Genomic DNA, 27,486 nt, shown 5'->3' on the forward strand with positions numbered 1-27,486 from the left:
CCTGGTACCAAAAAAAAGGAAAGAAATTGCTGCTTGTTTGCCCAGCCCCTGGTTCTTTGGCACTGTGCCACGGTATTTTCTGTGACCTTTAGTTAATCTCAGTCTTGGAATACCAGCAAGAATAGCTGTTTAGAGCAAATATGTCACTTTTGACTATAGTGGTACCAATGACGATAGCATAAAACACAGCCAAGAAAATGATAATCTGAAGTAATCATTAGTTTGCCATCTCAAACCATATGAACTGGGGCTGGGGTTTAGCTTAGCGGCACAGCGCCTGCCTGGCAAGCGCGACGTCTTGAATTCAATTCCTGATACCGGGAAAAACCAAACGAAAGAAAGAAGAAAAAAAAACAAAAAACATGAACTAGATTTGTGGTTATATTACAAAATCTAAAACAAACCAGAAAATTGTATGCAGTATAGAAGTCTTAATATGTCAATTTTGCCCCCGGGTTAAAATTTAAAATGGGTTAAGGAGAATATAGAGAAGTGGAAGAGATTAGAAGTAAGGCTGGAGGACAGAGGGGGATCACGCTAACTTTGGGAAACTGGTGCAGAAGACTGGAGGGAAGGAGAGAAGGAAGAGGTAAAAAGAAGACTAGAACAGGACCACAACCACAAAGAGGCTAGACATCAATTTCACACTCATATAAAAACAAGTTCAAACAATAAAGGAGGAAAAAAAATCCCAAAAAACTACAACAACAAAAACAAGAGAGAGGAGGAAAAAAATTCCATTTCCAGGTTTGTCTCTGCTGTCACTGGTAGACAACGTGTGAAGACAGAGTCCCAGTCCATGCGATTTATTCCAGCCAGCTGGCCTTGAACTCACAATGATCCCTCCTGCCTGAGCCTCCTGAGTGCTGGGATTACAGGTGCGTGCCACCACACCCGGCTTCAGCAGTAGCTTTTTCTCAGCAAGCCTGCACCTTCTGCTGGCCTCCAGCCCTCCTTGCACCTTCCATGGCTCTGAGCCCTGCTGGGAGCCACTAGATGGAGCTGGCAGTGGCTCTGAGTTCTAAGCTCTACCGGCCTCTCTCCAAGATGGCTCTGGCCAATTGCTCTCTTGCAGGATGACCAAACCCTCCACACTTACTGCCAGCTAGTGCCTTCACATCTGATGCTCCCCTCCACTGCTGCATCTCTCCATAGAGGCCTCTGGGGTTGCCAGCAGTCATCGTGTGTCCACAGGTCTGGGTCGCTCCTCTCAGGCAGTGCGTCCTGTCTCAGGGAGAAGGTACCCTTGGGTACCTCTTTCTTCTTCGTTGAAATTTCTCTCTGCACTCTCTCCATGGGCTTCAGTTCACACCTCAGATCCTTCCTGAACCTAGGGGACTCACGTCCCTCTTTGTCGTCACCGTGTTGCTGTATTCCAGCATCTGGATGGTAACACTTGCAGAAGCTCTTCCTCTGCTGCTTACCATTCTGCCATATTATAACCTGGATTGGCAGAATTAATATCAGTGCATTCCCTATTAAAATACCAGTGACATTTCTGCAGAACTGAAAAAACAGTCCTAAAATTCATATGGAAACACAAAAGACCCAGAATAGCCTAAGCAAAAAAATCAAAGCCACAGGCATTTCTATACCCAATTTCAAATTATATACAAAGATGTAGTAACAAAAACAATTTGTCATGTAGACAGAAATAAACATGTAGACCAGTGGAGTAAAATAGAAACAAATCCATGCAGCTATAGCCATCTGATTCTTGACAAAGGACCAAAAATGTGTTAAGGAAGCGACTTCTTAAATAATGCTGAGAAAACTTGATATCCATATGTAGGAAGTGAAATTAGATCCCTATCTCTTACCCTATATAAACATTAATTCAGAATCAATCAAAGACCCAAGTGTAAGACCGAAAACTTTGAGACTGCTAGAAGAAAATGTAGAGGAAACATTTTAAGTCAGAGACACAAGCGAAGATTTCCGTAAGAAATAAAAGCAAGAATTAACAGATGAGACTACATCAAATGAAAGCGTCTGCAAAGGAAATGAAACAACCAGTGGAGTGAAGAGAGACTATGGAATGGGAGAAAGTATTTGCCGCTACTCTAACAACAGACGATTCATTTCTAAAATATATAAAGAACTCAAAAAACTTAACACCAGAGAAATATCCCAGTTACTAAATGCGCAAATGAATTGAATAGATACTTCTCAAAAGAAGTACACCTAGTACCTCAAGAGGCTGAGGCAGGAAGATTACACATTTGAGCCCAGCCTGCAAGATCCTATCTCAAGCCAGGTGTAGTGGTACACACCTGTAATTCCACCAGCACTTTGGAGGCTGAGACAGGAGGATCACTGTGAGTTCAAAGCCAGCCTGGGCTGTATAACAAGACCCTGTCTCAAAAACAAAACAAAGCAAAAATCCATGAGCTGGGATGTAGCTCATTGGGAAGCCTTTCCTTCAATCCCAAGTGTCACACACACAAAAAATTTACACTAAACAATAAATATATGAAAAATTGTTCAGTGTCTACCCATTAAGGAAATGTAAATCAAAACTATATTGGAATCCCTCTCACCCCAGTCAGAATGACTTATCGTTAAGAATACAAAAACAGTAAATGCTGGAAAGGATGCAGGAGAAAAAGGACCCCTTCTACCCTGTTGGTAGGAATGTAAATTAGCGCACAGGCAGTATGGAAGTTGGTATGGATTTTCCTCAATAAACTAAAAGTAGAATTGCCATATGAAGCTGGGCATAGTGGTGTATGCCTGTAGTCCCAGCGCTTGGGAGGCTGAGGCAGGAGAATCACAGTGAGTGCAGTGCTAGCCTTGGTTACATAGTGAGTTCAGGGCCAACTGGAACTACGTAATGAGACTGTCTCGAAAAATAAACACAAAAAGGAACTACCTTATGATGCATCTATACTTGGTATACCAACTACTCCTTGGTATATGCCAAAGGAATTAAAGTTGGTATACTTCAGAGATACTTGCATACCCCTATTTATTGTGGAACAATTTGCAATAGCCAAATATGAGGTCATCCTATGCCTATCAATAGATGAATGGATAAATAAAATGTGGTATATATGTACACATAAAAAAATGAAATTATGTCACTTGCAGATACATGGATAGAACTGGAGATCATTGTGTTATGTGAAATAAACCAGACTCAGAAAGAAGAGTATCATATATTTTCCATAATGTGTGGAATATAAGAAATATGACATGAAAAGGGCCGGGCATGGTGGCTCACATCTGTAATCCTAGCACTCAGGAGGCTGAGGCATGAGGATCACTGCTAGTTCCAGGCCAGCCTGGGCTACACAGTGAGTTCCAGGCCACCCTGAACTGCATAGTAAGACCCTTTCTCAAAAAGACAAACAAACAAACAAGACATGAAAGTAGAAGGGAGATAATTATTGGACAGAAGGAGGAAGAAAGGGGTGTAAGGAAGAGCAGTGGAGAACAAATGCAATCAAAATATGTTATATGCGTATAAGGAATACCATATTGAAACCCTAATATTTTGTGATAAGCACTAATAAAAATGTACTTTTAAAAAATGTAACAAGGGCACTCTATTACTGACTTTACAGAAATTAAATATAAAGGTGTGCTATGAGCACATCAACAAATTAGACACCTAGATGAAGTAGAGAAATTCCTAGAAAGACACAAACTACTAACACTGACTCATGAAGACAGAGAAGCTGAGTAGACCCAGGAACAAAAAGAATTAGGGATTTGAAATCTTCCCACAAAGAAGAGCCCAGACTTTCTTGGCAACATTTATGAAACATTTAAATAACAATTAGTACCAGTTCTCCACAAACTCTGTTTAGAGAACATGAAAAAATACTTTCTAACTCATTCTTTGGGGCCATTATTCCATTGATACCAAACTACACACAGACATCACAAGAAAAGTACAGACTAATATCACATTTTCAGCTGGGTACCAAGTAGCGCAAGCCTGTAATTCCAGTAATCTGAGAAGCTGAGACAGATTTAGCAAAACCCTGTCTCAAAGTTAAACACACAAAAAAGCCCTGGGGATGTAGCTCAGTGCCAAGGCCTTGGGTTCAATTTGCATTACTGAGGGGAAAAAAAATCCTATTTTGAATATAAATGAAAAATTCCTCAGCAAAATACTAACATTGTTTCAGATTCTTTTCAACACTTAGTACTGTCAAATTTTAAAATGTTTGCAAGTCTAACCAGGTGTGGTGAGGTGGTGGTTCATGCCTATGATCCATCCCTGCACTTTGGGAGGCTGAGGCAGGAGAATTGTAAATTCAAGCCCATCCTGGGCAATTTATTGAATCTCTGTCTCAAAAAAAAAAAAAAAAAAAAAACAAAACCCTGAAAAACAAAAACTGAAGAAAGGGCTGAGGATGTAGGGCTGAGGATGTAGCCCAGCGGAAAGGCCCTGAGTTCAATTCTTACAGATGAATGAATAAATGAATATAATAAAAAATAAAATATTTACCAGTCTGATAGGTATGAAATGATAGTAAATGCCATGTATTTGTATTTTGTTGATCGCTGGTATAGGTGAACATCTTGTCATTTTTTTTCTCCTTTTTCCCCGGTTGACTGATTCTTTCTGTGAATTAGAGTCGTATTATTTTCATTTTTAAAAATTTTCCTTTCTTGTTGACTACTGTTTTTTATTCTATGTGTTATAGGTGTATGTGTAACAGATGTCTTTTATCCTCTGTACTTGTCTTTTAACTTTGTTTATGGCCTCTTTTGTCATGTAGAGCTTTATATTCTCATGAATTAAATATATCACCCTTTTGTGATTCTTCCTTTTGATCTTATCTAAGAAATAGCTGCCTCATCCTGAGACTATACTGGTGTTTTCCTATTTTTTTCTAATAAGTTTTAAAATTTTATTTTATTTCATATTTAAGGTCCTTAGTTTTTCTGAAGCTAGAGAAGTGTGAGGTGAGGATCTCATTATTTTAGTTTTTAATTAGCATTAATTAATATAGGGGAATGAAATTCCCAACCTGCTAGATGTACAAAATGCTGAGTTTGAGGAGTAAATTGTAGGAACGACGGAGGTTAAGAGTAGGAACAATTTATTGAGAGAAATTTATTGAGGGAAAGAAAGCAGCTAAGAGGGATAGAAGGGGGCCCGGAAAGTGGGTTGCCCACCAACCCTGCTTCTCAGGGGTATTTTATTGAGTAAAGCCACCAGGTGAGGCAGGCTTAAGGTGGGACAGAACTATAATCAACCAATAAGATTACAGGTATAGTTGCTTAGGTAATATTGATCCAGTGGCAAATCATTGGATGGGTGTGAGGTAGGATAAGACTATGGTGAACGAGTAAGGTTAGAACAAGTATAGTAGCTTGGGTAATATTGATTAAATGGGGATCAAATGGGGGAACAGGTTGTGTAGCAAGCGCACATGGGATAGACCAGGTCTTTCCTGGAAAGGGTGGGTTAAGGAGGTTTGATCCTCCACCATAAGGTGATTGATGCCTATGTAGACTATCACTCAATGCTGGTCATCCCTAGGGGAGGTATATGGGTGAGTAGTTTTTTTTTTTTTTTTTTTTTTTCAATTCTTGGAATCAAACTCAGGACCTTGTGTTTGCCAGGCAGGCACTATGCCACAGACCTATATCCCCAGCTAGTTCTTCTTTCTTTTTTTCTTTTTCTATCTTTTATTGTACAGAAGTTATTTTTATTAAATTTTCCATATTCAACCTTAAGTTCTTTTTTATGAAGCCTGGCCTTCGTTGAGTACGCCTCCAGCCACATTTGTCTTCTGCGTTGACCTCTCAAGCACCCAGCCCTGTCTGACTGCCTAGAATATTTCTACCTATCTTGGCTACTTATAATATAATCACGCCTTGAATAAACATCATTGGCTATATACTGCCACTGCGCAAAACTATCATTTTTTTTTATAAGGAATACGTGTCCCAATATATTTTACTGAATTTAAGCAACATTTTTCCCCATTGTTGCATCTCTTTAAGCAGAATAAATAGAATGAAAGAATGAATAATACAATGAAAAGAGAATGGTGCTTATGGACCATATTATTATTATTATTTTTTTTTCTGGTACCGGGAATCTGGTACTCATGACCTCGTTCTTGCCATGCAGGTGCTCCGCCACTGAGCTAAATCCCCAGCACCCATATTATTAATTTATAGAATTTCATGGTGCTCTTTTATCTGTGTTTAGAAGATAAGGGCACTAAGATCAGAGATAGTTCACCAACACCTAGAAAGTGCTGGGTACTTCCCAAGTGCTTTATAGATTTAGGAGAAAAAGAAAAAGTACTCTGGATTGGAGATTGAGACAGAATAGGCCATCTGCTTTGCATTAAGATTTGTCTCATTCCAGCAGATAAGAAAGAAACTACAGAGATATTTTTAGATTTGTTTAAAAAAAAAATCCCCCTAGGCAGCCATGGTGGCACATGCCTGTAATCCTGATTTAGGGGAAAGAAACTCCCAACCTGCTAGACGTACAAAATGCTGAGCTCATGTTCTCTAAAATCGAGGAATGAATTGTAGGAACAGAGGTTAAAAGTAGGAAGAATTTACTGAGAGACAGCAAGCTCCTGTCTAAAGGGTACAGAAGGGGACACGGAAAATGGGTTGCCTGCCAACCCCACCTCTCAAAGGTATTTATTGAGCAAAGCCACCAGATGAGGCAGGTTTGGTGGGACAGAACTATAATCAATCAATAGGATTACAGGTATAGTCATTTAGGTAATATGGGTCCAATGGCAAACCACAAGGTGGGTATGAGGTGGGATAAGACTGGTGAACTAGTAAGGTTACAGTAAATATCGTAGCTACAATACTTACTAAATGGGGATCAAATGGGGAAACAAGTCATGTAGCAGCGCACATGGGATAGACCAGGACTTTCCTGGAAGGGGTGGGTAGTCTTATTTTTTTTTTTGGTTTTTCTCCGGTACCAGGAACCAAACTCACGACCTTGCGCTTGCCAGGCAGGCGCTTTGCCAGTGAGCTAAATCCCCAGCCCCAGGGGTGGGTAGTCTTAAGGCCTATATATATATATTTTTTTTTTTTCTTTTTTTTTTTTTTTTTCCTGTCTTTTTAAGACAGGGTCTCACTATGCATTCAGGCTGGTCTTGAACTCACTTTGTAGCCCAGGCTGGCCTCAAACTCACAGTGGTCCTCCTGTGTCAGCCTTCTAAGTGCTGGGATTACAGGCATGCACCACCACGCTCTGATAATATTTCTGTCTAATTTAGTGATCAATAATCCCAGCACTTGGGAGGCTGAGGCAAGAGGATTGCCTTGACTTTGAGTCCAAGCCAGCCTGAACTATATATTGAGACTCTGTCTGAAAAAAAAATTTCCCCGTTAGGAGTGGCACACAGGGGTCTGGGGATTTAGCTCAGCGGCACAGCACCTGCCTGGCAAGCAGGAGGTCGTAAGTTCGATTCCCAGTACCAGAAAAAAACCATAAACCAAAAAAAAGGTTTAAAAAAAAGGAATGGCACACAGACTCAGCCTTACCAAAAACAATTATATTATGATCATCTACATATGCAGACTAATTTCCTATACTTCTTTGTAGGTAGTATTGTTTCTATACTAAAGACATGACAAGTTAAGCCTAATTATGTTTTACTAACCTTTTCTGCTCTGCTTGCCTTGCTCTGCAAACAGTGCCTCACTTACATTTCATACTCTTTAAAATTCCCTGGGGCTGCTTGTGCAAGGCTAGGTGGGTGGGCCTTGACTTCGGTATTCAAATTCAGTCTGGTGGCCAGGCCCAAAGCCAGCACTACAGAACTGCTGCCTGCTTGGGCTGACCTACATTCTCAACAGTCTAGCACTCTCAGCAGCCAGCCCTCCCAGCTAGTAAGAGGAATCCAGATTCAGGCATTTTCTTGGAGCCAACCGATTCCAAGGTCCTTTTAATTTATTTTCTTTGCTTCCTTTTATTAAAGAAAAAGAGTCTGCAAAAAAGTCTGCAAACCCTGCTGTTAGAATGTTTCCCATCTTGCTTTGCATCTTCTTAGCATATAGCACTAAAAATAGGACGTTACTGTCAGGATCAATTTTTATAAGCTCTACCTCCAAAATATTTTTGTAGTTTCCCCCCCCTTTTTTTTTTTTTTTTTTTTTGTCTTTTTGAGACAGGGTCTCACTATGCCATTCAGGCTGGCCTTGAGCTCACTTTGTAGCCCAGGCTGATCTCAAACTCACAATGATCCTCCTGCCTCAGCCTCCCGAGTCCTGGGATTACAGGTGTGCGGCACCACACCCGGCTCCCCCTTCTTTCTTTATCCCCTTGCTACAACATATTTTAGCTTTTCCTTTGGGCTCCTGCAATAACTTCCTACTAGGTCTCTGATCTTGCTCACTCTGAATTCTCTTCCACGCTGCTGCTAGAATAATCTTTGTGAAAGATCTGAAACTCCACACTTTAGAACCCTCTAATGGTTTTTTGTTGTTTACTAATAAATTCCACCCCTTAGTTGACATTCAAATCCCTTCACAATCTGCCCCTGATCTGCCTTTTAATCTTTTTTTCCTGCCACTTTCCCCTATACAGTGTAAACTCCAAACAGCTGGAGTTACTTGTCTTTCCCTAATATAGTATGAATTTTCATGTCTTCATACATAGAATGACTATATATTTTTGTCAATCACCCTTCACACCTTTGAAAAATTTCTCCCATTCTGTGTGTGTGTGTGTGTGTGTCTTTTTGAGATAGGGTCTCACTATATAGTTCGGGGTGGCCTTGAGCTCACTTTGTAGCCCAGGCTTGCCTCAAACTCAGCGATCCTCCTGCCTCAGCCTCTGGAGTGCTGGGATTTCAGGGGTGAGCCACCACACCTGGCTCCATTCATTGTTTAAAACCAACATAAAGGGCATTCCTGTGCTGAGTGGCAGATTGGACTCAGTCATCTCTAATGCCTCTTCCAACTCTGTAATTCAGTGCCCTGTGTGATACTTTTCAGTAACACAGGCATGTACTATTTTAAGACACTGAGTGGGAAGAGAATAGCTTTTTTTTTTTTTTTAACTGAATTGTCTTGGACCAAATTGACTCTACAAAGTAAATTCCTGTTTTCCCTGTTTTAATGATGAAATAAAAGAATTTTGGCCATGTAAATGGCAATGGCAACTGTATCGGGAGATTTACACTGAGTAGACTCATATTTTGAGGAGTAGGGAGGATGTATAGAATGGATTTTGTTTCATTCAAGCTTAGGTTCTGTCCCCACTCCCTGCTTATTACCTGTGTAAGATGTATTTCAATAGTCTCATCTTAAAAATGAAACCAGCCAGGTGTGGTGGTGCATGCCTGTGTAATCCCAGCACTTGCAGAGGCTGAGGCAGCAGGATTGCCCTGAGTTTGAGGACAGCCTGGGCTATATAGTGAGTTCAAGGCCAACCTGAGCTTTGTAACATGACCCTGTCTCAAAAATAAAATAAAATTAAAAAATAGAATAGTACATGTTGTGGATTTAGGGTGAAGATTAAATCAGATAAATAAGTGCTTAGCACAGTGCCCAGAAAGTAATGCAGATTCCAATTTATATCCTTTCTCTTGCCCTCTTTTTTATTTTGAGAGCATAAAGACTTTTTGTTAGTTTAGCATGGTGATAGCATTGGAGACAAGGGTGGCTTTCTTTTTAATCATGAGCTTTAGACCTAAAATGTCTTCATTACCTAAATGTCCTGCTGCTCATAAAGGAGTAATCTTTTGTCTTCTGAGCCAGTCAGTCTTCTCCTAGCCTTTTGACGCTTTCCTATTTTTAACTCCTAAAGATCAAGTAGTTTGCAAAATAGTCCCCTGATTTCTGTTAAAAGAATTTCTAATTTCCATATTAATCAAATACAGCTTTCTTTAATGCTAATCCTAGTAAGAACAAGAAAAGAGGATTAGATTGTATTGACATCTGTAAAGCAATTAAAATGTACATATCAGAATCCCTGGAAACTTGATCAATATTATAGCCTTTGGGCTATAAAGAAGAAAAGCTCACTTGGGTCCATTTATTCTCTTCACTCTTGACCTTAAAAATATAAATACAGAAGAGGCAGATATGTTTCTAAGGGCCAAATCATAGTTATTTGGTAGGTGTAGAAAAGCCATTGCTTTAGGGATACCCTCCCCAGTTCTAACACTAAGTTGTTAAATAACCTTAGCCAAAAAGCCACTTCACCTTGGAGCCTCTGTTGCTTATCTACAAAATGGGAGAAGTATTGTAACATTAGGGTTGATTTTAGGCTCAAATGAAAAATGGGTGTGAAAATACCTTTTATATGAGCAATGGGTGAAGTGTACATGATATGTTATTTCATTTCAGCATTCTTTGCACCGATGAACTGTAGCACATCCAGTCAATCTTGAAGGGTGTGGGGTCTAGAATGTGCTCTGTGCACTTGGTTGGGGCTGAGCCTATGAGGAGAGCCTTTGGAGTGTGGTAGGAGGTGACTTCCAGCAGGGAAGCCACAGACCCAGTAAGTTTGTTAGTTTACGTTCTCATGGTAGGAGACAGACAGTGGTCACATAAGCACATACATAGTATCAAGTGGTTTAGTGCTGTGAAGAAAACCAAAGCCTTTTGAGGAGCATAGAGAGTGGGAAAAGTATTATTTTAGAAAGAATGTAACATGAGCTTTGAACAGAGTTTTAGGAAGAGGGAACAAAAGGAATAAAGGCTCTGAGATGAAGGGAAACACAACTGAAGGAACATCAGGAAGGCCAGTGTGGCTGAAGATGAACAAGAATTCAAATAGTAGGAGAGGAGTTTAGATGGGTAGCAGAGGCCCAGGTGGGTCATTAAAAAGATTTAGCTCTCATTGTCATGGTAAGCTACTTTGGGGTTTAAAAAGAGGTACTTATTCTGTAATCTGATTGACTATTTTAACAAGATCACTGACCGCTATGGGAAATAGACCATCTGGGATCTGAGGTACAAGCAGCAAAACCAGTTTGAAGCTATTATAGTAATATAGGTGGAAACTAACGGTCGTTTGTATTAAGATAGAAAGTGTGTGAGTAAGGAGATGTGGTCAAATTCTGAATATATTTTGAAAATAAAATTGAAAAGATTTGCTGGTACATTGGATATCTATATCTTGTAATCTGGGCAACTACTTTGAAGATAATGTGTAATATATTAACCATTGTTAATCTCCTATTATTGTGTTTTGAAATTCTGCATTTGGGGCTGGGGATTTAGCTCAGCGGCACAGCACCTGCCTGGCAAGCGCAAGGTCATGAGTTTGATTCCCAGTACTGGAGAAAAGAAAACCAAAAACCCCCCCCCCCCCAAAAAAGAAATTCTGCATCATTGTTTTATTGTTTTCTTCTCCTTTTTTTTTTTGGTTGTGTTTTTTTCTCTTAAAAAAAGAAGAGAAAGTATAGCTGGTCATGATGGATTATAGGAGTAACCCTAGTAATCCTATAGTATGGATTATAGGAGCGCTAGATTATCCTTGAGTGCTAGGATTATAGCTGTTATGTTGTTGGCAACAATCCTCAGGTGGGCCTTCCACTCCCAGAACCACAATGACTCAGTTCAGCTGGGTGTTACACGTTGACCATTAGTTAATCCACCACCTCTCTCAATAAATGTTTCCTACTCTTAACCTCCGTTGTTCCTTCAAATTCATTCTTTGAAAAAAAGAAAAAAAAAATTCATTTTTTGATTTTTGGGGAACACAAACTTGTCATATCTGACATCTAGCAAGTTGGGAGCCTATAATTCTAGCACTCAAGAGGCAGAGGCAGGAGGTTTGCTGTGAGTTCCAGGCCAAGCTGGGTTACATAGGGAGACCCGTTCTCATAAACACCAAAAAAAAAAGAGAGAAAGACTCAAGAATTACATTTTGACTATCACTAGAGATTCCATTCGACCCAGCTATTCCCCTTGGTATCTTCCTGAAAGAATTAAAAGCATAACACCACAGTAATATATGCAGACCCATATTTATAGGCATAATTTGTAAAATCTTCGAAACAGCCCAAATGCCCATGAAGCGGTGAATGGATAAAGATGTGATTTTTTTATTACGATGGAGTATTACTCTGCCATAAAGAAGAATAAGCTTGAGACATTTCTAGCTAAATGGATGCACCTTGAAACCATACTCTTAAGTGAAATAAATTGGACACACACGTGTAAATACTGCATTGTTTCTCTAGTGTGAGAAACCAAAAGTGTAAATAAGGACCAAAATGTATAATAGATATTGTGAAATAGGAATAAAATGTTCAAATGGAAAGGGGAACTGGGGAGGGGGAAGGGAAAAGAAAAAATGGAAACAAAGCTTTTGTGGATGGGGAGAGAAGAGGGTGGGAAAGAGGAGGAATTAGGTTATATCGTGCACAGGTACAAATTCTATATGATGAATGTTATCATTTTGTGTGCCTAAAATGTACCAATAAACTTAATTTTTCAAAAAAGGACTTTTTGGCCAGAGTTGAAAGAATGTATTTTCATCTAGTGATATAGAGAAAACTGTAGAGAACAGATTTGGAAAGGATTGGAACCAAAGAATAAGAAGCAAAACTTTATTTTTTTAAGTATCTTATATTTGGAAATAATAGTGATATAGGACCTCCAAATGATATAGGGGAAATATTATAACTCCCAACTTGCTAGATGTCAGATACGTCGTTTGTGTTCCCCAAAATCAAAAAATGAAATTTTTTTTTTTTTCAACGAATGGATTCGAAGGAACAACGGAGGTTAAGAGTAGGAAACATTTATTGAGAGAAGGTGGTGGATTAACTAATGGTCAATGTGTAACACCCAGCTGAACTGAGTCAGTGTGGTTCTGGGAGTGGAAGGCCCACCTGAGGATTGTTGCCAATGACATAACAGGAGAACTGGAGGGGAAGATGGTGTGCTGTTGGTCCTCCTGGAGAAGCTTATCCTGCTGGTGTTCCTGAAATGAACTCAGTTTTCTTGTCGTCAGAGGAGCTTGGGTACTTGCTGTCGCTGAGGATAGCTGCAGTTCTCTTTGGGGAAACTGTGGTCCTTACTTTAAGCATCACTTTTTGGCTGCAGTGCAGATCCTTCAGCCTATTGGTACAGCTCCTTTATCCTACTGGTGCACTTTCTGTCTTCCACCCCTGGCCTTTGGGCCTTCTCAGCACAGGTCTTCGGAGCAGACTTGCATGAGATGTTATGGGCTCTAGGCCTCCAGTTGGATTCATGGAGGACACTGCCATGGGTTCTAGGTCTTCAGCTGGGATCCAGGCCCTCAGCTGGATTCTTCTAGTGTGTGGACAGATCTCCTGCACTCTCTTGCATTTAACTCTTTGGGTGAATATTATAAAATAATCCTATAAACTATGTGTCCTGTATTGTTTGCCTTGTAAACCCTAACTACAACAGAGAGATAGCTCCTGAGAGGCAGAAGGGGACCCGAAAATGGGTTGCAAACAAACCTACTTTATACAGCAAAATCATAAAGTGGATAAAAAAATCATGAGGTAGGTACCACATGGGACAAAACTATGATCACCTAATAGGATTACAAGTATTGATGCTTAGGTAATGTTGATCCAGTGGGGAAGCAAGTCACATAGCAGTGTACATGGAAAGAAGAGGACCTTCTTTGGAAGAGATGAATCAGGAGGTCCTGACCCACATGGTTCTAGATGTCTATCTAGACTTTACTGGAACAGGTGATACCAATTATAATGTATTGCTTATCCCTTGGAGAGGCATATTGGCCTGGTCATTCTGACTTAATCTTGAGGCCTAGCCTTCAGCGGATGCACTTCCAGCCACAGTTGTAATGCATTCTCATGTTCTGCACTGACTCCCTCAAGGGCCTCACCCTGACTGCCTGTAATATTTCTGCCTTACTTAGCTGTCTATAATAATAGTAGCGAAGAGCTTAACTATGTTAAGCTCTGGCCCCTAGTACTTTGGGAGTAACATTATCCTAAGTGTTTTATTTTTATAGCTATTGTGAATGGAATTGCTTGCTGTCTTCCCTTCTTTCTTGTGGGAGTGAGTTGCTGAGACTCAAACCCAGGGCCTGCTGAGTCTAGGCAAGCACTCTACCAGGCGCTTCATTCCCAGCCTAGGATTGCTTTCTTGGTTTAATTCTCAGCAAATTTGTTTTTTATATATATAGAAGCACTGCTTTTTTATACTCCATATGGCCTTTATTATGTTAGGATACATTCTGTGTATACCTTATTTGTTAAGAGTTTTGGTCAGGAAGAAATGTTGAATTTTATCAAAAATTTTTTCCGCATTTATTGAGATACGGTATAACTGGGTTTTTTTGAGATGGGATTTCATTATATTGCGCAGGCTTACCTTGAACCTTTAATCCTCTTGCCTCAGCCTTCCAGATAGCTGAGATTACAACAATGCACCACTTCACCCAGCTAATCATGGTTTTTTTTCTTTCATTCTGTTGATATGATGTATTACTTCGGGTTTTTTTTGTTTTTTTCCAGTACCAGGAGTCAAACTCACGACCTCACACTTGCCAGGCAGGCACTGTGCCACGGAGCTAAATCCCCAGCCCCAATATGATGATTACATTTATTGATTTTCATATGTTGAATTGTCTCGACACTTGATCATGATGTATCATCTTTTTTAGTTTTTCTTTCAATTTTGGGGAATACTTAAAAGTAATTGGTGTTAATCCTTATTTTAAATTTGGCAGAGCTGGGCATGGTGGTGCATGCCTGTAATCCCAGCACTCAGGAGGTTGAGGAAGAAGGATTGCTGTGAGTTTGAGGCCAGCCTGGGCTACATAGTGAGATGCTGTCTCAAAATATTCCCCTCCAAAAAAAACCACCCCAAAATAAAAAATAGATAAATAAATTTGGTAGAATTCAGCAGTGAAGCCATCTAGCCTTAGCCTTTTCTTTGTTGGGAGACTTTTTATTACTTACTCAGTCTCGATATTCGTTAGTTTGTTCACCTTTTCCACATTTCTGTGGTTCAGTTTTGGTAGGTTATAGGTATCCAGAAGTTACTTTGATCTAGGTTTTCCTATTTTGTGACATATATTTGTTCATTTGTGTGGTACCAGTTGTAATGTCTCATTATTTAATCTCTGATTTTATTCATTTGGAACTTCTTTTTATTTTATTTATTTATTTATTATTATTTTAAAAAGTAAAAGAAGGATAACATAGTAATAGGAGAGCTTACTGAATTACAGACAAAGTGGTAGGGAATTATCAGTGGTTGTTGTTTTACATATTGTTATCTACAAGATAGTTTCTCAGGAAAACAAATAGACAAATAATAGTGAGCTACAGACATAAGTCTTATTTGTTTATTTATTTTTATTTATTTTTACTTTTTTTGTGGTACCAGGGATTGAACTCAGGGCTTTGTGCTTTCCAGGCAGGCGCTTGTGCCACTGATCTAAATCCCCAGCCCCAGTATGGGCATTTTAACAGTATCAATAATGTATTTCCAATCCATGAACCCAGGTGGTCTTTCCATTTTTTTGTGTATCTTCAGTTTCTTTCATCGTGTTTTGTAATTTTTATTGTAGAGGTTATTTACTTTGTTAACTTTATTCCTAGGTATTTTAATATTTTTGTAGCTATCTGAAATGTATTATAAATACATAAATGGTGTTATGTGTCCTGCTTTACAGAAAGGAAGACAAAGGTACAGTAATCTCATGGCCCAAAATCCCATATATAATGTGGTATTACTGGGATTCAGACCTAGGCAGTCTGGCTCCAGAAACTTCTGTGTTGGGAATCAAACCTAGGTCTTTGCTTGTAGCCAAAAAAAACACATTACCACTGAGCTATATTCCCAGTCCTCAGAGCCCACGTACTTAGGTGCTCTAAACCTTGATACCTTGCAGACATCTAAGTAGAGATGTCAAGAAGACAGATACTATATGAATCAGTTCAGACAAGAAGTATATGAAATATTGCTATAGTATTGAAATAGTGAATTCTACAATATAAAACTCGAGTATAAGCAATGGACAGATGAAGCTAGAAAGAGAATTTAGGGCCAGTTATCATAAAGGAGATGTGGTCACAAGAAGATAAAATTATGAGCTCAAGACTCAGAAGATAATTTGTACCCTGGGGTTTGGTTAACCAAATCAGTCCAGCCCCTCAGAATGAAGGAGAATATAAGCCACATCACTTATGAATTTCCCCAAAATGTTAATCCCACACCTCTACTTCTTTCTGGCATGGCCTTCCTCGTTTTAGTGTATATCCAGGGATACAGTGTCCAGCATAAACATTAGCAGACAGTAAATAAATAATAGTGCTAAATAAATGATGGTTGATAAAAGTCCCCTTTCTAACTAGTGTATCCCATCAGGGCTCTTTTCAAGCTATATGCTAACTTGCCTTTCTCCTTTATCATTTGGTGACGCTGTTTAAATTCATTTCTTCTGTTCTTAAAATATTCATAAGTCCAGTCTTCAGCTTCATGATCATCACGTCATTAATTGAATACCTATACCTATTTCTCTGCCTTATTTATGCTAGGCACTAGAGATGCAAATAACAACATCAAAGGAAGCAACAAGATGAAAAATAGCAGTTGGAACATGGAAACAAAATAAAAACCAGAAAAGGAGTAGCGAGGAAGCCCAGCTTATCTATGATGCCCTTTTGGGACAAAGTTGATAATGGGGAAAGGATATTTGCTGCTGGCCCACTAGCTGTCAGCCACCCTGAATTTAAGAAGCTCTGGTATTTGCTGTTTAGGCTGAGGGGAGTAATGAGGTGATGGGTTAACAGGGTGGAAAGGAGGAACTGACCAAGAGCTTAAATGTACAGGGAAATAAGATATAGCTCTACCTTCAGGGGGTTTACAGTTTGGGCAGGATAGGAAATGAAAACAAACCATTGACTTGTACCGTGTGGTAATTACAGTGTGAAGTACAGTTGTGATAAGGTAATTATGCATATATCTTCAAATTTGTTCTGTTTAAAAAGTAGATGGTCCAAGGAGTAGTTTGGTGTAGTATGAGAAGGCAACTTTCAGACAGTCCGAGCTGGGAGCTCTCAGGAAAGAAAGGCATTTAGTGGGGTGGAGACTTGAGGGCTGGGGTAAATGAGTTCATGAGAGTGTTGTAATAGAGGCTGTGGCCCCAAATGTGGAATTAGACTAACTGGCCTTTAAGACGCTTTCTAACCCCAGCAACTATGACCTTAAGTCCTTTCCCTTGCTTAGGTCTACACATGTCACCTGTAAAACGAAAAATAGTCAAATAAAGCTTCCTCTAATGCTGCCATTCTATAATATATGTCAGATTCACGTGAATTGAAAATAATTCTGCGCCAAGAGTGATTGTGCATGTGTGCAATCCCAGCATTAATGAGACACTGAAGCAGGATGATTTCAGGTTTGAGCCCAGGCTGGGCAAGTTGGTGCCTTAACAAGACCTTATCTTGAAAGTAAAAGTGTGGATGGGTGTCGGTGTGGGTAGGGGTGTGTAACTCATATATCTCAGGGAAAAAGCCCTGTGGTTCAACCACAGGTTCTACCACCACCTTGACAACAACAGAAAAGTATTGTTATTCCCCGTTTAACAACCTACCTGGTTAACGACTGTTTGGATTTATGACCTGAACTCATGCAACCAACCCACCACTCAGCCCTAACAACCTGTCCTTTTTTTTTTGGTATAGTTCTGTACATTTGTTTATAGAGCCTCAATGTCTTTTTATACTGCAGTACTGATTTTTGCTGACTGTGCTGTACAGTATAGTTTTATGTTCTGTTACACATTACAGTACTGCATGTACAAGTTGTGCAAATTAAAGCAAAGTAATCAAGTTGAAGTTTTCTTTGACCATTTGTCCTGGATATTGTAATGTACATATATTCTATATAATTCTTCATTTAGTGACCAGTGCAATCAACTGTACAATTAGTTGAGTAATTAGTAGTGACCAGTGCAATTAGTTGAGTAATGCAGACCAGTTATTAAAGGGGGAATGTCTGTGCTTAAAAACATTGAAAGAAGTTCTGTAATCGCTCCTAAAGTAAAACACATCTGAAATGACAGGACGGTGATTACCTGTGTGACTGCGTAAACTCTCACATGAAGCTGAATACAAATTTCAACCATGAGACTGGGTCACTTAGCTTCCCAGATAAGACCCCTCCCTGACTGACTTCTGGAGAAGTGGCACACCTCTGGATTGCTGATTAAGTGACAAGTTGGCTGCCTCAATTATAAAAATCAAAAAATGATTGGAAAGGGGAATGAATTTTCTTTGTAGTTGGAAAGGATTTAGGGAATAGCATATTAACAAAGATACATTATTAAAGCTCCAGTATTTACAAATCCCCAAGAAGCTTTCAGGGATTTAGGGATTTAATCTTTGAGTTTTAAAAGTGCTTTCCATTGTCAGTCAAATAAATGAGCATTTAAAAACTACAAGGAATAGTGAGATAGGCACTTACATGCTGCTAGTGGACGTTCAGATTGCTAGGTTTCTAGAAAGCTATGTGACAAAGTATATGAATACTCTTACATGTAGTCTCCTAGCTGTTCTTTGTGCTTCTCTACCCTTAACCCCAAATCATCTATTTCCGACACAGCCCTCAGAGTGATCCTTTCCAAACACAAGTCAGATGGTGGTATTCTCCTGTTCAAACCCTGTGCTAGCTTGTCATTTCACACAGAATAAGTTTTAAGTCCTTACAGTGGCTTTATAAGGCCCTACATGAACTGAACAACCCTTTATCTTTCTGACTTCCTCCACTACTGCTGTACCCCTCATTTGTTCCACTCCACCACACTGGCCTCTTTGCAGCTCTTCTGACATGTCCCCTGTGCTCCTGGTGTAGAGCCTTTGTATTATTTACTTTGGCTGAAGTGTTCTTTCTTCTGCTGTTTAATCATATCATTTCCTTCACATCTTTGTAGAAATCTTACCTTTTCAATGTCTCTTACCCTGATTATTGTTTGTAATATTGCAGTGCTTTTCACCCGCAACACAGACAGTTCTGATGTCCTTTAAAGTGCCCTTTTTCTGTTTCTCATGGCATTTAATATTTTGTTTATGTTTATTATTTATTCATTCTTCCTCCTGCTTAAGCTTCACAAGGGTAGGTTATTTCTTTTGTTCACTGATAAAAACCTCTATACTAGTGTCTGGTAAAAAGTAGATGCTCAATATTTTGAATGAATGAACTTTTAAAATAGGCCCTTTTGTTTTTTGAGACAACATCTTGCTACATGGTTTAAGTCAGCCTTGACCTAGCTATGCAGCCCAGGCTGACCTTGAACTTGAATTCCTCCTTCCTCAGTCTACTGAATGCTGGAATGATAGGTGTCCATCACCTCATCTATCTACCGCTGATTTTTAAAGAAGGAGTTGCAGCCAAAGATATATTTAGGTGGTTTTAGGTTCTTAGCTACAATAAAAATGAAAATTTTCAAACAACCTGAACATCTAAAAATAGGGGTAATGTTTAAGTGATCTGATGTATCTATATAATAAATGATGTTTTTGAAGAATGTATAATTACATAGAAAAATGCTTATGATGTTTAAGTGAAAAAGTAGCATATAAAACTTTATAAACCCCTACCTCATACCGTATATAAACATTAACTCAAAATGGATCAGTGGTCCAGTGTGATGATACACCTTTAATTCCTCCTCGTTGGGCAGCTAAGGCAGGAGGACCCCAAGTTCAAGACCAGCCTGGTAATTGTGAGACCCTGCCTCAAAATTTTAAAAAGGGCTTCAGTGGTAGAGTGGCCCTTAGGTTCAGTTCCCAGTACCATCCCCCAAAAATTTTTTTTCAATGATTTAAATGTGAGTATAAACCCTAAAATGCTTAGCAGAAAACACAAAGGTAAATCTTCCTGACCTTAAGTTTGACAGTAGACTCTTAGATATGACACCAAAAGTACAAGCAACAAAAGGAAAAAAAAAAAAAAAGTTGAATTTAAAGTTTTAAAGATTTGCATCAAAGGCATCATCAAGAAAGTGAGAAGACAACCCATGGAATGAAGGAACTATATCTGAGCTTATGTCTGATAATGTCTCCATATTCAGGTCATATAAAGAATTCCTACAACACAACAGCAAAAAGACAGTTCAGTTTTTTAAATGGACAAATGATTTGAGTAGACAGCTCTCCAAAGAAAATATACAACTATCCAAGTGGCACATAAAAAGATGCTGAATATTGTTTAAGCACTGGTCATTAGGAAAGTGTAAATCAAAACAGTAATGCAATACCATATCGCACCAACTATGGTTTGGTGTTCTGTTCTGTTCTGTTGGTACTAGAGATTGAACCATAGGCCTTTGCAGAGTTACATCCCCAGTCCTTTTTTATTTTGAGACAGGGTCTCACTAAGTCACTAAATTGCCAAGACTGGGATCAAACTCAAGATTCCTTCTTCCTCAGTCTCCCAGAGTACTGGAATTACAGACATGTCCCACCATGCGCAACTGAAAGCTATGATTAAAAAAAGAAACAGAAAAACAAGTGTTAGTGAGGATGTGAAAAAATTTGAATCCTCATATATAACGGTGCAGCCATTGAAAAACAGTTTGCTGATTCCTTAAAAACCTAAATCAAGCTGGGCATGGTGGCACACACCTGTAATCCTAGCACTCAGGAGGCCAAGGCAGGAGGATTGCCATGAGTTCTAGGCCAACCTGGGCTAATAAGCGATTTCAAGGCTAGCCTGCACTACATGGTGAGACCCTATTATAAGAAGACTCTGTCTCAAAAAAAAAAAAAAAAAAAATTCCTAAAACCTAAATGTGAGCCAAGTATGGTAGTTCATACCTGTAATCCCATGTATTCGGGAAGATCATGAATTCAAGGCCAGGCTGGGCAACAAAGAGATGCCATAAGAATTGAAAACAAGAACTTAGGTATTTGTATACCAGTTTTCTTTGCACTATTGTTCACAGTAGTCAAAACGTAGAAATTACCCAGTTGCCCCTTATTAGGTGACTAGATAAGCAAAATATGTGTGTGTGTGTGTGTGTGTATAATGTAAAATGGAATATAATTCAGCCATAAAAGGAAATAAGTTCTGATACATTTTGTAACACGATTGAACTTTAAAAACAATGCTGAATGAATGAATCCAGACACAAAAAGACAAATAGACCATGATTCACTTTATCAAATACCTAAAGTAGGCAAAATCATAGACTGAAAGTAGATTAGCGATTACAGGGTGGGGGTTGGAAGGGTGGAAAATTATTCATGGTTACAGAGTTTTTGTTTTGGACAATGAAAAGGTTGTAAAAACATGCTAATGATAGCTGCATAATTTTGTGAATGTAATTAATGCTACTTAGTGGTACACTTAAATGGTTAAAATGGAAAATTTTCTTATTGCACTACAACAGAAAATTATTTTTAAAAACCTATATATACTATCTTACAATGAACTGGAATTGTAAGTTACAATAAGATACAATTGTAAGATACAATGAACTGGAATCTTACAATTGGAAGTGGAACTATCTTACAATGAACTTGTACGTGCTGTTGGGAGCTGGCTATGAGCATCTTTCCCACTACTTATTCTTTGATGTTGTTGCATACCTATAATCCCAGCACTCAAGAGGCTGAGGCAAGAGGATTGGGAGTTTAAAGGTAACCCGGACTACATAGCAAGACCCTGTCTCCAAAACAACAAAAACAAAAAAAGCATACAAACTAGTTTATCTGGAAAAGTAGATGCAAAACTGTTAATGTATTTACCTCTGAGAAAGAGAGTAGTGTTGTAGCAGGAATGTGAAAATAAACATAATTTTTACCATATACACTTCTGTGTTGTTTCCTTTTCTTTTTTTTCTTTTTTTTTTTTTACAATAAGAATATAGAAATACTTCATGTGTTGTAAATAGACCAGAAAATCTGCATATATTGGGGTTGTGATATGGATTAGTTTTTTCTTGAAAGTCTGAAACTGGTCATATATACAATCTGAAATGGCCTATGAAGAGACCAAAAGCCAAGCCTGGGACTTGGATTCTATTTGCTCAGAAATCTGTTTTTTTGTTTTTGTTTTGTTTTGTTTTGTTTTTGCCTAAGTAAGCCTTTTCTTGTCTCTTTATAGGTTACCCCACAGCCTACCCGGCAGCAGCCCCTGCCTACAATCCCAGCCTGTACCCAACCAATAACCCCAGTTATGCTCCAGGTAAGCAGAGTGTGGACAACAGTGGTCAATGGTGGGGGAGGTAGAACTTCATTTGGAAAAATAAACCCACCTGCTGGCCTTTTCCTATCCTTAATTGCTCTGGGCTCAACCTATCCAGGCTTGATTTTCCTAGGAATCCCCTCTGGGAACTAGGGCAGATCAGCCTCAGGGTGGGGGTGGGAATAAAATTTTCATGCTCCTTGGGAATTAAGGATGGCCAGTGTCTCCTGCTCTGGAATATATGAGACATGCATCTTCTTCACAGAACCTTTTATGCTTTTCTTAGCAATGTTCATATCTATTCTTTGCTTGGTTTCCCCTGAGGCTGCCAGTGGGAAACATGCAAACACACATGCAGCAGACTCCTGGGGTATAAATGGGAAGAGAGTGAGAGACTTGCCACTACAGACTAAAGAGCTTTTAAGCTGAGACAAACTACATGTTTTCCAAAATAGTGAAAGCCCATTATTTCTTAGATATAAATTGAAATGGGTTTGAGAACACTGAAAAGGCTTACAGGAGCATTGCAGAGGTTTTATGCAGATCCTAAGCTTTTTGCTCAGCAAGTGCTTTCACATTCAAGAGCAGGGAAAGTATGGGCTCTGCGATTAGAAAGCCCTGGGTTTGAATCCTGATTACCCAGCTCACTGGTAAAGCCCTGAGCAAGTCACCACCTCTGAGATTCAAATACAGAATCACTGCCTACTTCAGGGTTGTCAATGACTTTATGTAAGCTCTTCTTTATTTAATCAACAAGTATGTAGTATATTTATTTGTTTAATGTCCTCTGTACTGGGATAGAAAAATTCACAGGTGCCATCTTTTTCTGCAGTAGTTCACAGTCCACTTTAGAGCCTAGCATACAAACAGATTCATTGCAGTGCAATAGAAGTATTCTAAAAAGGATACATGTTAGAAGAGAGGAGGGACCCACAGGATGCCTGGGGATGAGAGTACTGTACAGGTGAACTTTCACAGAGGAGCTTGTGAAAGAAACTTGAGGGAGAAGGAAGAGACGTTCTGTTAAGCACAAAGGAGTGGGCATTCCAGGCCGCACAGAACATGGCAAAGCCATGGAGATGTGGGCGCTGTTGGGAGCCTAGAAGCAGTAGCAGTGATTGAAACTGTGAAGGGGGGCTAGATGAATCTGAACTACAAATTTGTAAGGATCAGATCCCATTTTCTTGTTTTTATACTTATTATAAAATTAGAAATCTTGAAAAGACCTCAGACATTCTCCAGTTCAACCTTTTCTCTTGTCAGCACAGATCGAGAGAGAAGCAGTGTTTTCATCCCATGTCCAGTGAATCTCCAAGAGCTTAGGAAGTAGAATTCTTGGCAGATGTCCTATCTCAGTCCCATGCTTTTCTGTGCCAGTCATTCCCTTTCATTCCCTTTCTTTTAGGGTGATTAAAGCAGAAAGGAACATAGGGTGGGTCCAAAGACCTAGACTTAAGCCCTGGAATTATATCATAACCCCATTCTCTCTCTTTCTCTTTCTCTCTCTCTTCCCTTCCCTTCCTCCCTCCCATGAAGTTACCAGACAGCTTCCTTTTTTTTGACAAAGAAAAACTATTCTGTGGAAATAAATTATAATAACTCCTAAAGTTATCACATAGACATGTAATGACACAAGCATTTATTTTGGCCCTGTTATGTCTGAGGTACTCCAGGAGGTACTGGGTGATTCAGCCTTTAGGAAGTTGCCTTCTCTGTAAGAGCTTGTAAAGAAGCAGTAACACATGAGCTAAGAATCTATAATGGTATCTCAGCACTAATTTTATATTTACTTTTTAAAAATAAGGTCTCGATATATAGTTGAGGCTGGCCTTGAACTCACTATGTGGCCCAGGCTGGCCTTAGCCTCCTAAGTGCTGGGTATAGGCCTGCACCACCATGTCTGGCTTCTGTATTTAGTTTTTAAAAAAAGAATAGCTGTGTGTTGTTTTGTTTTGTTTTTTTGAGATAAGGTCTTGCTGTGTAGTCCAGGCTGGCCCTGAAGTTACTATGCACCTCAGGCTGGTCTCAAACTTACAGCAAATCTTTCTGCTTCAGCCTCCCCAGTCCTGGGATTACAGGTGTGCACCAACACACATGTCCTTAAAAAAGAGTAGTACTTGTTATTATTTTGTGTGGGTGGTGCTGGGGAATGAACCTAGGATTTTGTGTATGCTTGGCAAGCACTCTACCACTGAGCTACATCCACATCCTGTATTTACTTTTAATCACTAAAATACAGTATTTCCCAAAAAATTCAAGAAGAGAAAACAGCAACAATAAGAGCTTCACAAATTGTCTCTGATAAAATTCTTAAATTAGGTAAGTTGTATCTGAAAAACTATGGTGGCTCTGATTATCAAATCTGTCATGATATATCAGTGATTTAAATCTTAGTGCCTTAAATTGGCTTTGTAAACTAGTCTGAAACAAAGTAAGGTGAGATGTAGAAGGTCAAGTAAGATCAGGAGTGAGAAAGATTCATTGTCTTCATAGTCCGGAGGCCCAGTGACTTCATTGGCTGCAAGGAGGGAGGTGAGAAGGCTGGAAAGCAGAGCACAGTGAACTGGGGAGGGAAGTAGATGTAGCAGGTAAAGACTGTGTTTATAAGAAAATTGGCTGCCAGAAAAAGCGAAACAAAAGGCCATTGACTAGAAGGAAATGTGGGGTCAAAGGAGGGTTTTTCAGGTGGGAGCATGGTTAAACAAGCACTGATGGGAAGGAGCAAGTGGAGGGGACACAAGAGTGATGACAGACAGAGCCAGGAGTCCTTGGGCGCTGTGGTGGGGGCAGAAGTCCAGAGCTCAGTTCTCTTCCTTATTTTGAGGAGTTAAGTAGCAGGGAGAGGAGAGGGGCCTGACATGAGAGGGCAGCTCTTCCACTCAGACCAATGGTAAGGTCACACACAGGTGGATATATATGCTCAGGATAAATGACCTAGATTTGCTGACCCAGAGATGAGAGAGGAAGGGACAGCTCCAAAAGACCAAAGTCCAGGTGTAAGAGCCTCCCAGGAAGCAGTGAGGCAGAGCAGACCAACCCTGGAGGCTGGCTGAGGCCATGAATTCATCCAGGCTCCAGTCCCCAGCACTAGACTAATTTCTCACAGTGTTCAGCACTTCTGCTGAGAAATTGTAGGCTTGTTTTAGAGTTCGTTTGGCAAGTGGAGGAAATAAATAGCTATACTATTTATTGAATTCCTATGTGCTAGACTATTTTAAGCTCACTACACATGTTCACATGTTATATGTGAAAACAAACCATTGAGGCCAGTACTGTTGTTACTCCCATTTTCCAAATGGGAAAACTAAAACTTGAGAGAAGTCAGGTAACTACTTCAAAGATCCAAGCCCAACATCCTGCCACAACACCCACATGAGTGAGATCTTAACCACTACCTTCTTTGAAGCAATAGGCAGAAAGAAATTAGGGGGCAGTCTAGAGCAGGCAGGCTGGCACGGGCAGGTAGTACAGAAAGGAGGCTGCAACTGTGTGTGTGTGTGTGTGTGTGTGTGTGTGTGTGTGTGTGAGAGAGAGAGAGAGAGAGAGAGAGAGAGAGAGAGGGAGAGAAACTGGAAAGTTGCTGGCATATATAGGGTATTGTTTTAATATTTTTTTAAAAGCCCTCATTTTCTGCCAAAATTCCTCATTTTTCTGCTCAGTTTTCCCCATTTTTTTTTTTTTTAGAGGTCAGCATATTTCCAGGCTATGACTAAAAGAATCATTTGGTCAGAAACCCACAAAATCCACAAAGAGTGTAGTGCTAGTGCCTTGTGTTGGACAGCCTCAGACTGGGAGTCGGAGGACCCAGGCAATAGCACTAACTGTACTTCTGAGTTTGGTGTGACCTTGAAGAAATCCCTTTCCCTTTTGAGTCATGCCTGCATACACAGGCACGCACCGGCTCTCCCACTGGTTTGCTTCATAGCATGGGATGTTGGCCAGCATTCACAAGCCTCCTGATTGCAGTGGGGGAAATTTCCTCCATGGAGGACCCAGCTCAAGGTTGGAGAGGACAGCATAGATTCCTCTCCGCTTCCTGCCAGGCCAGCCTTTTGTGATACAGGAGGTTCCCAAAGCACTGGAGTAGTTGCCTACATACAGCCAGGATTTCATGTTTAAATTTCTTCCAGTTGCTTCAAGGAGACCAAGATGTTGCTTCAGAGAGAGTTATTTTTAGCACTTCTGAGTACTTTAACATGTCATCTGTCCATGATGCAGGGAAGCCTTTTAGTTTTTCATTGGTCCTGAACACAGTGTGGATACTTCCAAGATCTTAATGACTTGGGGGACCTTCTACGATCTGTTTGGCCCCCCAGGAAACAGGAGCCAACCAAGATTTTGCTTTCACAATCAGGAGAACGAAAGGTTTATCATGTTAATGACAATCTGACTTGAAAGGAAGGATAACCAGGATAAATAATATAAATAAAATTGAAATACCTCCTCACGAGAATCTGTTTACAAAGCAGTTTCATTTATTGACTCATTTAATTTTTCATAACATTCTATAAAGTACAGACGTGTTATTCCCATTTTATATGTAAGAAACATGAGGAGGGGTAGAGGAAGGAGCATGCAGTCTCTGAATACCTGCCTTGATCTGTGCAGGGCATGTTACAAATGGCCACTTCACCTTAATCTTGTGAGTTAGAGCTGCTTTCTCTAATTTTGCTCAGAGAGGTTAAGTAAATTATCTGAAGTGACATAGCTAAAAGATCAGTAGAGCTGGGATTCAAACCCACTGTTTTGACCTCAAGCCTGTGCTCCTTCTGTAGTACCATACCGTCCTGCAGGCTTCAGGGAGGGAGTGACTCTGCATTGAGCCTAGATATCTGTACTGTTAAGAGACACGAAGGCAAAATTGACCCTGAATCTTCACTTTTTCTATACCTGAAGCCTCTGTCATGTGTGAGTACATCTGCAATTTTTTGCATTCTTATCGTGGATAAGTACATACCAGGATCTGGGACTTGTTCACATCAGGTAGCTTCTAGGTCAGCTGCCTGGAGGATGCCATTATGGTATCTAGGAAGGTGCCCCTGTGCAATGGATGAACTTTTCCTAGATGGCAAGTCTGTCACCCTCTCCAGGGTAGTGGCTCTTCACACCTTCTACATTCACCATTTCTCATGCAGCCTGGGGGAAAACTGCTGTCTCAAAACAAAGTCTGTTTATGTAACTGTGATATGCACAACTTTGCACAGATTCTTAGTGGTAATTTCAACTAACGTTTCTATCCAACAGAATTTCAGTTCCTGCATTCAGCTTATGGTAGGAGAGCTATTTTCCTCATTGTATTACAGCCTATGAATGTGTTATCTTGTAACAATGGTAGATCCCCTCCTTTCCTCCCCAAATCCCATCCCCTAGGCTTGG

The 27,486-nt window shown here is 39.8% G+C and overlaps 1 protein-coding gene across 5 annotated transcripts in view; it reads left to right on the forward strand.

The window, feature by feature from the left end:
- Fam168a (family with sequence similarity 168, member A) overlaps positions 1–27,486 on the forward strand; it is a 194,799-nt gene that overhangs the window by 145,001 nt on the left and 22,312 nt on the right. For 3 of the 5 annotated variants that reach the window (XM_005379950.2, XM_013511973.1, XM_005379951.2), the window contains exon 3: positions 22,030–22,110. In XM_005379950.2, the coding sequence (XP_005380007.1) occupies positions 22,030–22,110 (81 nt within the window). Of the gene's footprint in view, positions 1–22,029; positions 22,111–27,354; positions 27,382–27,486 lie in introns of all 5 variants that reach the window. The other 2 variants (XM_005379948.2, XM_005379949.2) reach the window with 1 other exon arrangement.

The sequence above is a fragment of the Chinchilla lanigera genome, unplaced genomic scaffold, assembly GCF_000276665.1.
Source record: "Chinchilla lanigera isolate Chin_1 unplaced genomic scaffold, ChiLan1.0 scaffold00013, whole genome shotgun sequence".
Taxonomy (NCBI): Eukaryota; Metazoa; Chordata; class Mammalia; order Rodentia; family Chinchillidae; genus Chinchilla; species Chinchilla lanigera.